The 12,256-nt window shown below is 36.7% G+C and overlaps 1 protein-coding gene across 1 annotated transcript in view; it reads right to left on the reverse strand.

Annotated features, from left to right (window-relative positions):
- Positions 1-12,256, reverse strand: part of FAM20C (FAM20C golgi associated secretory pathway kinase) — a 158,348-nt gene that overhangs the window by 29,232 nt on the left and 116,860 nt on the right. The window contains exons 4-5 of the mRNA XM_052000650.1: positions 7,998-8,090; positions 4,869-4,984 (exon numbers count right to left, since the gene is read on the reverse strand). Of these exons, the coding sequence (XP_051856610.1) occupies positions 4,869-4,984; positions 7,998-8,090 (209 nt within the window). The remainder of the gene's footprint in view (positions 1-4,868; positions 4,985-7,997; positions 8,091-12,256) is intronic.

Below are 12,256 nucleotides of genomic sequence, written 5' to 3' on the forward strand. Positions count from 1 at the left end.
AGTAAATGTTGAAGGGCAGGTCTGAACTCTGGTCTTATTGATTCAAAGTCCTATGCTCTACTCATTGAGCCATCTAGCTGTGGCTACTTAGTATTCTCTTTCTCCTCTAGTTCTTTTATAATGAATTATCTCTCTAAATGTTGTGTTTTCCAGTAGAATGCATATATCTAGGGAGGAAACACTGTTTTTCATTATCTTCATATCTAACCCCAGCTCTTAAAGTTGCTTATCGAATTACCCTATGTTGAATTATATCCAATTGAATTGAAATAGATAGTATCTATAGGTTTGTAAGCAGAAGAATGTGCTAAGATTTCCTGGATCTATTCCAGTGAAAACTTTAGGCTTATACGGAATCAAAATCTACATTTCTGGGAGTAGTCATTTGTAGACAGACCATCTCCAAGATCATCCATTTAAGCTCCCAATTGAGCATGTTTGCTTAAATGGGCCTGACTAGAAAGGAAATAAAGTGTCTCTCTCAATCTGTTAACAAAAGCACAGGATTCAAAGAAAGGGAAGTATTAATTTCATTAAGCTCTGGGCTGGAGCACATTGGGAATACAGCAGGATCCTGGGAAACAATTTAAAGCTGCTCATCAGCCATTCTGATAGTCCTGGATTCCTCAGCTAAGGTGAGTCCAGGACTGAGGTGGAAGAGGGCTCTGAATTGATTGAGTCAAGTAAACAAGCATTTTTTAAATGCCTAAAATGTACCAGACTTTCTGCTATAGACTGAAGGATCCAAAATGGTTTATTTTGGAGAAGAAATGATAAAGGGAAAATTCAGCAAGTCTCCATAAATTATCTAAAAACCTATCATGTAGCTGAAGAAAAAAGTTGATTGTTTCACCAAAGGCAGAACTATGACCCACTGGTTGGAATCTATTAAGGATGTCAATTATGGCACAGCACAAAAACTTAACAAACAGAGCTGTCCAAAATAATTTTGTTAGGTAGTGAATTCCTTGTCGCTGGAAGTGTGCAAGCAAGGGTAATTGACCATATATGCAATATAGTTTAGGAAGGATTCCTACATTGGGTGGCTTGTTAAAAGAATTACCAAGATCTCTTCTGATTTTAATAAGATCTAATTAAGTATTCCCTGCTTACTCTCTTAAGTCAATAATGTTAAAGTCCTGTGGGGCTGCATCATTTTTTATATGAGATGCTGAATGGAAATGTATTCTTCCAGTGGATACTTTTGGGCCTTTCATATATGATTTTGTCCTTGGTTAACTGTGTTCTGAAATGAATGAAGTATTTGAGGGACTCGCTGCACTTTTGGTGATGAGAATAGAGTTAATTAAATTATGGATTTATGGAGATTGATTTTGACAAACTTATGAGCACAATTAAGGAAAAGAGCAGAACATATTGATCTGGAAAATCTATAGAAAAAAGGCTGTTAGTTTGGGCTTTTATGTTCAAGCAAAGCTTGAGGCACAGATAATCAAATATCTTAATTGGTTTTTATCTGGATGAATTAGAGAGAGCTAGGAAAAAATCCTCTGGCCGAGGCATCCTTGTAATGTCTAAAACTGTGAGACCAGATGAGTATCTTTCACATTAACCAGAAGCTTTCTTTGTTGATTTTCGTGCTTTGGGCAGTTTCAGTTACCTATAGCATATCATCAAATGATTCCACTATTCTGATCCCTGAGATAACTCCAGCATTTCCAAAAACAAGACAGGAACATGGAAAAGTCTCTTAATGTACAATGATATAGTAGAGGGACTAAGATTAACTAAATTTAGAGTTAGAAGTCATGGATTCAAAGGTAAGCTTGGATAAGTCAGTTTGCCTTTCTTCTTCAGGACTGAATGACCTTTAAAGGTTCTCCTAGTACAAAGAGATCCCATGTAAAATGCTATACCTACATCCAAGCAGACCAAGCTAAAAAAAAAAAAAAAAAATGATGCAGCAAGGAATTACCCAATAGCTTGGCCAGAGAATCCTTGGCTTTTGTGATGTCTCAGTTGGGAGCTGAACATATTGAGGGGTTTTATGAAATGAATACATTTCAATTAATCAACAAACATTTACTGAATACTTATTATAGTTAAGACACTATGTTAAGGGATGTGGGGTGGGAACTGGAGTAACAAGGCTATAAAATAATGATGTTATGAAAATAACTAATATTTTTATAATATCTACTATGTGCCAGTTATATTGAGCTTTGTCTTATCACTGGGTTTTGTTAACTCTGGAGGAAAGAATGAGACTAATTGTGCAGCTCTGACTCACAAATTAAACCCACTTCATGCACAAGTCAAGATATCATCCTTGTGATGTCACTGGTTCTCTTCAAGAAGGAAAGACAAATATCCACAACAACAATCATGGACCAGGCACTCTGCTAAGAGCCTTACAATCATTATTTTATTTGGTCCTCACAACCACTCTGGGAGGTAGGTGCTATTATTATTCTTGTCATTTTACAGATCTGGAAACTGAGATAGACATTGGTTAAATGACTTACCCACTTACTAGCTGTGAGTGTCTGAGGCTGGTTCTGAACTCAGGTGTTCCTGAGTTCAAGAAGATAAGTCCTTTGCTTTCTAGCCCCTGACAATCCAATTAGGAAGACAAGACATATATGGAAACAGACTGTGCTACCTGATGCTATTAACTATCAATGAGTGGAACAACATTTTATTGGAAGGGAATTACTGAAGGGGATGGAATATTACCCTAGGGATTCTGAGAACCAGGAGCCCTCAATTTGACCACTAATTGATTGGGTGACCCGAGGTCACTTTCTCCTTATGGTTATCAACTACCTTTTCCATAAAATAAGGAAAAAGAGATCACTTCCATCTGGGGTGATCAGGGAAGTTTTCATTTACAAAGTGGGCTTCTCAAAATTAAACAAATTGATTTTTAATAATTTAACTAGAATATAATGTTATTTACTGGTTTTATGATGTCCTTTGATTCCACTCTTCTAAAAGTCTTAAATGGCATAAAGTTGTATTGCCATATACACTGCTATATCTTCCACACTTTTGGGCAATCTGGACTTCCATTCTCCATGATATCAAACCATCCTTTATGTGTTGTTTTTTCTAATTAGAATGAGACTTCCTTGGGAATAGGGACTGAATTTTCCATTTGTAATCATAGAATTTAGCACGTACTACATATAGTAGGTGTTTTATAAATGTTCATCCATTCAAAATGTCACAACTCCAAGTATACAGGGAATAATCACTAGCTGAAACATCCTAGGTTAAAAATCCAGCAACACTGACTTGGCAGTTTTGGGTGGCTACTATTATGTGAATGGCTGCATTTAAAACAACAGCATCTGGCTCCAACTCTGTTTAGGTGGTACATCTCTCTCTATTAACAGAGCATAACCACCTTGTAAAGGATTGCTGGCATTGCTTTACAATGGATGGGCAGGGACCCAAAGGGGCAGGTCAAGTGATACAAAAAGAAATAAAGCATTTATTTGGATAATTGAAGCTAAAATAAATCACCTTTGTCTGAAGAATACAGGTAACTGAGAAAAATCTAAAAATAACTATACTGGCAATTCTCAACTCCATGCTCCAATCTGGGTATTTAAACTTCTCTTAGCTGCAGTGATGGAATTAAGTTGCTAGATCGTAAGTGAAGTTTTGATACTTATTAACTCCCCAGGAATTTTTGTTTTTTTCCCAATATAAGATCTTGGAGAGAAAAGAATTGTTTTATTATTTTATTATTATTATTATATTTGGTAAAGCAACTGGAGTTGTGACCTGCCCAGCATCACACAGCTAGTATTAAGTGTCTGAGTTTAGATTTTGCTGCTACTCTATTCACTGCACTATCTAGCTGACTCCTGTTTTGTTCTTTTTACATACTTATATTCTCAGCAGCCCAACATACAACCTGGCACATAGCAGACACGTAATAAATTCTCAATAACTGATGTCTCTAATACAATTATCGTGTAATATAAGATAATCAAATTAGAACTCTTAGAGAAGTTGTCTAATCAAATCTGATTTTACAGAAAAGAAATTGGAAGTCTAAAGAGATTATAATTTGTCAACAAAGATAGGAAGTGACAGAGTCAAAATTCAAACCCAGGTTTATTAAGCCCAAGTCCAGAACTTTTCCCACACATCACCAGGCTGCATATCAGTTATATTCATACATGATTTATGTCGCTGTTGAATTACTACCTGAAGAAGGAATTTTTATCTTCTCTAAACATTATATGCCAAGCACAGTGATTTCTATATAAATAATTGAAGAGATATTTAGTGCCCATGTTTGGGCTGTGCCAATAAAAAAATCATACCATCCAAATTAATTTATAGGTCTAATGCTATACCAATCAAATTATCAAGAGGATATTTTGAAGACCCAGATATAACATAATGCTTTTTACACATTGTACTTAATATATTTTTGTTAAATGAAAGAGTCATGGTAAGCTATCTGGATGCAAATTCAATCTATTTTAATATGAAACCTCATTCCTGCTTTTAACAGATTGCCCTATAAAATTCCCCTGTATAAAATGCTTTTTTAAAAAACAGATTCCTCTATAAAATATCCCAAACTGACCCCTGGGGAATTGTTTCCTTCATTTAATATATCCTTATTTATTCTGCTTCATTATCTGTAGCAGGAATCCTGACATTACAGGATTTCATTGTATTTATCTTGTGAAGCTACTAGATTTACAAGGAAAACTCAGTGCTAGCCCTTCATTATAAAGAAAATCAAATCAACACACCCAGAGTGTTCAATAGCCCCTATGGTTAGGATAATCCAAACAGATGGACTTTTTCCCTTCCCATCTTCCCAGGATTCCAGAAATGAGAATCATTGTATCTGTAGCTGTGTAGGTGTGCAATGCTACCTGGAGAGATGAAGAATGTTCTCCACAGTTTCTTGTCTCGTGTGACATCCCTTATTTCCTTGGTCATATTGACCATCCGGCCTGCAACTGGAGGGACACGGCGAAAATCTAGGATTCTAGTAGTAAAAATAACAACAATAATAACAATAATTAAACACAAAATATTGTTGTGAGGCTCTTTTACATGTGTACATGTGCCATGTGTTCATGACACAAAATGGCTCAACTCAACTGAGTTATTTTTAACTTAATTAAATGACTTAGAATCTTGTATTACTATTTTTGAAACCCAGTTTTAGTGAGGGACTGCTGGGATTAAGAGCACCCAGTGTGTACATCCTTTTGCTGCCTCATGTTGTGGGAGATGGACACAAAAGAGAAAGGCTACATGAATGCTGAAGAATATGTCCTTTAGCATTATGGAATAAAGCATTCTTTTCTACATAAGTGAAATTTTTTTTCTAACTTTAGTTAAAATGCTATAATTTTTTTTTTCTTTTAAAAATTCTGAACCTAATTAACACCAAATAAATGGAAATTTTCTATATGTAAAGTAGGACAGGCAGAAAAAAAAAGTTGTACATGGAAGTGTGAATCATAGCTTGCTTTTTTTAAAGTATATAATAAATTCAACATGTTATTTTTCAAGACATCCTACTTGTCTATGTTTGTTACTAACTTTTGCTTGTTCTGTTCTATGCATTTCAAATGCTTTGATTATCTTCATTTCTTACTTTCATTTTTCCTTTTTTTCCCCCTTCATTTTTGGTAATCCCTACTTCTAGTCTCCTGGGCCTCTCAAATAAAAGAAAAATAAATCCTTGTATCAATTATGTATAGTCAAATAAAACATTAAAACTATTTAATAGCTGTTAATGTAAATCTTTATATTTTGAAGTACATGATCATTTTTTTCTTCCCTCCCTTCCTTCTCTCCTTCCTTCCTTTCTCTCTTCCCTCCTTCTCTCTTTCTTCCGTCCCTTCTTCCCTCTTTCCTTCCTTCCCTCCCTCTCTATCTCACTCAGGAAAGAAATGAAGTCATCACCCACTGTACTGATCTCAATACTGATCAGCACAAAAGATTTAACCTGTTCTGTTCCCCTGCCTTGATCTGAGGTAGTTTACCCTTCCTTAGGCAGTTTGATGGCCTTTCACTCCCAGGAGCTCATCCTTTAGGCGTTGAACTTAATGTAAACACCCAATTGGCTTTAGCCCTTCTTCAGCTCCAAACTCCTGAGCTCATGCGACTCAACCAGCCTCCTCAGTAACAGGCATGTACCACCATGCCCATCATCCCGGTATTTCTTAAACCAGGTGTTCTGAAGATAATTTAATTTTTTCCCAATCATCACTGACATAATTAACAAGTATCAATTTTTGTACTGTTATATAAAAGACTTACTGAGATGTGCAGAGTATGTTTGTTTTTATATGAAATAACTAGAGATTGTTGTTCTGAAGAACTAGAAATCATATGGGAAAATTAGTATACTTTTAGCTTCTCTGTCTCTTTTCTTCAGTCAGCTGTCAGTTTTTATTGCTGCTATCAGATACAATTTTTAAATTTTATATAGCTCTTTTTGGTGAACCCTGGGAGCAAAGCATAATTATTTCCTAAAGAATAAAATATATGGGCTTTGTGGTTACTGTTTGCCTTTTCCATATATATTTTTGCTTGCTCATAGGTATAGGCTATATTTCAGATAACAAGTTACTATAATTCTCATTTCCAGATAAATGGAGGCCTCACTGTACATAATCCCTGCCCACAAAAAATTTATACCCAAACATTTTCCCCAAATCTATTGAGATACACATAACAACTTCATCAATGATTCTATTACTTATTTGTTTTATTGCTAGAGAACAAATGACATCCTCCTGGAGAGAAAACTTAGGATTCGCAAAAAGTGATTTGTCCTCAATGACTGATATGCTGAAAGGATGGAAAGGAAATGTGGAAATCTTTCCTCCCATTATTCACTCTTGCCTAAGTTCTTAATTTTGTGGGCCTCTGGACAGCTGCTTCCTGATTCCTATTCTTTCCTGTCCCCTGCTCTGCAGGGATGAAAGCTGGGTCTCTACAAGAAAACAACAGACATTCCAAGAGCATTCTATAGGTAGATAGATAAAAATTAATGGTACCAGTTGAAGGGAAACAGTATGAAACATCCCCAAAAGCAGTTCATTGGAAAATGATTTATCTCTGACTTGGACAGAACCATTCCTTAAATAGTAAAAATTAGGGTAATCATTCTGAGGAACTCTGCTACTAGAGGGATAACGTACTTTGAGCTTTCATGAAAGAAAAGATGGGTTGGAGATAGAATGGTGATGCTAAAAAATAAACCTAGGATTGTACACAATCAAGGCTAGAGTGGGGTGGGCTGATAATATCTTACTTCCCTTTCCTACCAACTGGTATTTCTCCCAGTTGCCTAATTCCACTCACAGGTATCTCCTCCCACTGTGGCCTTAAGACTTTGAACACATTCTTTCCACTAAGAGATTGCAAGATCCTTGAGAGCAGGAACATTTTAATTTTGTCTCTCTATTCTTAACATTTATAGTGCCTGACACATAGTGTTTAGAAATACTTTATATGTCTTTCTCTGACAGTTCCTCTCCAGTTCCCCTTATCAGGCTTCCATTTGTGTTCATGTTAATTATATTTTATCTGTATTTAACTGTATTCTATCTGTAAAAAACATTGTAGTATATATGTGTATGTGTGTGCGTGTGTGTGTGTAAAAGTCTGACGTGACTACATTGAGCTATCGATTTACCTTTTACTGATATTTAGCTCTGATGAACATTAGAAATGAGTTCACATTTTTGATGCATTTGCAGCAATTGCTGGTGAAGGAGGGTGAGGAAGGAAGGAGGGAAAAGCAATCCAATATTATGTAGAGTTATACCTTATCAGTGTAGGATTACATGTGTTGGTATTTCTCTCACAGAGAACTGAAATGATGACTTTTTTGGGGGGTGTGGGGGTATGGATGTGAGAAGGAGGGGTTCTCCAGACTCACCATGGGTTTGTTTGAACTGAGATTCTATAATTCAGTGAAGCTAATGATGGGGCAGATGCACTGGGATTGTCAGCAAAGACAAGAAATGATAGCTTACCTGTCCAGATGAAAGGCAGCAATCTCAGCATTATGTCTTTCATAGTCAGAGAAATAAAAAAAGTCGGGAGGTGTCTCCTGCTCCCTGGTTTGCCTGGGAAAAAAGAAAGACACAAAAACAGGAACAGATGAGTTCTAATCAATATCTCACTGAGGAAGCAATCCTCCCTCCCATGGGAATTAATCATGCAAGAAACATGTATTATATATATATATATATGTTATGTGTATATATATAAAATGTTTTATACATATGTACATATATATATATATAATATATATGTTATATGATAAACTAAGCAGTGGCTGAGCTCTTACTGGGGTGGATTTGAGGAAAAGAAAGACAAAATACAATTTTTGTCAAAGGACTTAAATTCTTTTGGAGGTGATCACACATACACACATAAATGAAAAATCTAGACAAGGGAAGAAAAGTTGTATTGCTTGGAAAATATAGACTATCTATCACCACAAAATTCGTTCCTATTAATTAGCATACCAAAAAACTTTTTCTTTGTTCAGAATTTTAAATGCAATGTGGAATATAAACAAATAAAACTGATTTGCCTGTTTTCATATGATTTTGCTTTGAATAATTAAAAAGTGATGAAGAATTGGGATGGGAGATAGGGAGAGGGAAATATCTCCTGAAAGTTGACCTGTCAAGGTGACCTAGTCTTCATTAAGGACCTAAATGGTTTGGTTCCTAAGCCAATAGGGACCCTCATTCTTGGTGACAGTTTGTCCTCTGGCCCTAATTTTCTTCCATTGGTTTATTTGCCAGTTCTGCCACCTATAAGTGATAAAGTACCTAAGTAGAATGTAAATGCCATCAAGATAGGGACTTTTTCCCCTTCCAGCTCTGCCTGATATGTCTGTTGTGTTGAACTAAATTGAATCAACATGAATTAAGGCAGTACAGTAGAAAGTGCTCTGGATTCAGAGGCCAGAGGATCTGCTTGCAAATCTCAACTCTGCCATTTACTAGCCAGGTGTGGTACTGGGCAAATTGCTTTAACACTCCAGGTCTTAATTTCCTCATCTAGAAAAATAAGAAAAGAGGGGTTGAACTAGATGGTTTCTGTGTCCTTATCTTATGAATTGAATGGGATTTTTTCCAAGTCACATTGTTTTCCAGGTCTTCAAGTTTCTTTATCTGCAAAATAGGCATAATGCTTATACTATCTAGCCTGGAGTTGCTGTGAGAAGCAAATGATAATATGAATCAGAAGTATGCTGGAATCAACTGTTAAATTTTCAGTGTGAGTGAGTATTTACACTTCAAAAATTCACTAATACCATATATTGGGGCTTGATTTATTATTTTGTTGATTGTTGATAGATTTAAAATATAATGTTAATAGTACATATTAAATTTACAAGTTTGTTCCATGTATATTTCCCCCTCCTGTTGTTTCAATCATGTCCAGTTCTTTGTGATCTCAAATTTTCTTGACAAAGATAATGGATTGGTTTGCCCTTTCCTTCTCCACCTCATTTTGCAGATGAGGAAACTGAGGCAATTAAGGTGAAGTGACTTGCCCAAGATCACACAGCTAGGAAGTATCTAAAGTCAAATTTGAACTCAGTCTTCCTGACTCCAGACCCTATACTCTACCTCTTGTGCCAGCTAGCTGCCCGAGGGAGTTTCATTACAATCATGAAATTATGTGTATGCAGTAGGTTTTTTTTTTCAGTGCATACATGTAAATTCATGGAAGTTTCCTTTCAGACATGAAATTACATGTATGTACCAAAACAAAACCAAAAACCACTATTCTCCTCCCCTTACTATGATAAACTAAAATTTAGACAGAACTTTGACTGACAAAATATTTTGCAAACATCATGTCATTTGATCCTTACAACAATCCTATGGAATAATAAGAGGTATTTATCAGATCCATTTTATGGATGGAGAAACTGAAGCTCATGAGAATAGATGTCTGGCTTACTCAGGGCCATTCAATTAGTAAGTTCCAGAGGTAGCATCTGAACCCCCTTCTCTGCTGATTCTATGTCCAGGACTCCTCCCTACATTGATCACAATAAAAATATAAACAAGCTACTTCCCAGCATCAGTGATTCTCTGAGTACATGTATATCCCCACAGTCATGTCTCAGTTGCTCTCCTCTCTCTTTGGCATGGACCTTATCATCTCTGAAACAAAGCCCATTGTTTTGCTGCAGCCGTCCGAACCTAACATGCTTGCTTCCTTTAGGAAGAAAGGGAGCCGTCCTGGTTCTTTGGAAACACCCCTCCTGGGGTTTCCGAAGCATGATAAGCGAGATCCTGCTCTGGAGGCATGGGAGATTGTTGTTTGTTCATTTTCAGAGCCAGGGAAATGAAAGTCACAGATTTCACCATGTAAACATGAGATGTTAATATTAAACTCGGCCTCCCTAAGCCCACATAAATAATCCAATCTATTCACTCCCTTTCCAGAGGTAAATAATTGTTGTCTGCAGACAATACCTCGCTCTTTGACAGTACACACAGCTGGGGTGGGTAGTGTATCTGTCAAATAACCAGTCACCTGCTGGAAGGGGCTGCTGGGACAATTTCTTGTTCACAGTGGCACACTCCAGTGATTTCCTCTGTAGAAGGACTGGAGCAGATTGGAGTGGGAGCCAGGAGATTTGTCAGGATTTGTGGTCCAACGCTTTCTGCTTCATCCAAGTGATTCCAATTGCTTGCTCCCAGTGGAACAGCTGAGACCAACTGCACCGAGCTTGGGCCCTTTCCCAATGGGATGCTCAGAAGCATGAACGAGAAAGCCATTTCTGTGATCCAGAATCCCTGGCATCCACCCCTAATGCTGCTTAAAGATCTCCATTCCTCGAGGTCCTCTTGGCTATCAATATCCCTAGACTCACAGGCCCTCCACAATTTCCCTTCCAATAGTGCTGCAGAATCCTAATGTTGAAAAGACTTCAGAGATCATCAGCGGCTAAAGCCTACGTGACTTGCCTCTTGGTGCCGGGTCTCAACCTGCTCAAGAATCTTCCCCTTCTTCCTGTTTGTCGATTTTGTTGCTGACTCCAGGTTTCCTCTATCTCTCAATTTTCGTGATTGCTTTTCTGGATGTTGGCATTCATCCAGATCTCCTGGTTTCTACTTTTTTTTGCTCTGAACAGCTAGATTCTGGCCTTGAAGTTTTGGAGAATCCATCGGTTAAACCTTCTATTTTATTATTTTAATATGATTAATTACCAAGTATTTTATTAATTACCAAGTGGGCCATGAACTACTGTACTAGGTGCTGGGATAACAATGAGCTTATATTTTATTGAGAAGTGACAACATGTAAAAAGAAGTGTGTATGTATATTGATCTATCTATATCAATATATCTCTCTCCTATATATGTATGTGTGAATAGAAAGAGAACAAAGAGAAAGAGACAGAGAATGTGAGATCCTTGAAAGTAGGGACTATTTTTACCCCTTTTCTGCCTTTCCCAGCACTTAGGACTTACATTATCTAAAAGACAATGTAATCTTACTCTTTATAAAGCATAATGAGAAAAAAGAAGTAACCTCTTTGGGTTCATTTCCTCATCTATAAAATCGAAATGTTTGGACAAAATTTCCAATTCTAATCTGTGACCCGATGAAAATGGACATTTCTGATTCATGACCACACCTTTTAACAATTAATGATGGGGCAGTGATAAAGCACCAGCCTTGAAATCAGGAGGACCTGAGTTCAAATCTGGTCTCAGACATTTCAGACTTCCTAGCTGTGTGACCCTGGGCAAGTCACTTAACTCAAATTGCCTCAGCAAAAAAAATAATAATAATAATAATAATAATTATCATTATAATAATGATGGCCACTATTAAGATCCTACCAGTGGAAACCCAGTGCCTGGTACAAAGTAGGTGCTCAATAAATATACACGTGTATACATATATGCTTATGAGTGCATGGATATACATACTATATATATTATTTACAAAGTAATTGGGGGCTACTAGTAATCATGAAAGACTTTATTTTGAAGGTGATAAATTTAAAAGGAAACAATGGATTCAAAAAGGTAGAGGAGAGAAAGCATTTCAGGCACTGAGGATACCTTGTTCAGGCCACAAAGGTAGGAGATGGTTTATCGTGTGAGAAGCAGCAGCAGGATCAGCCTGGTTAGATTATGGGTTGTAAGAAAGGGAGGAAGGTATAGGTTGGGATCAGGGATGTGAAGATCTTTAAAAACCAAAGAGAAGAATTGATATTTAATCCTAAAGGGTGCCACCAGGAAAT

The sequence above is a fragment of the Antechinus flavipes genome, chromosome 1 (assembly GCF_016432865.1).
Source record: "Antechinus flavipes isolate AdamAnt ecotype Samford, QLD, Australia chromosome 1, AdamAnt_v2, whole genome shotgun sequence".
Lineage (NCBI taxonomy): Eukaryota > Metazoa > Chordata > Mammalia > Dasyuromorphia > Dasyuridae > Antechinus > Antechinus flavipes.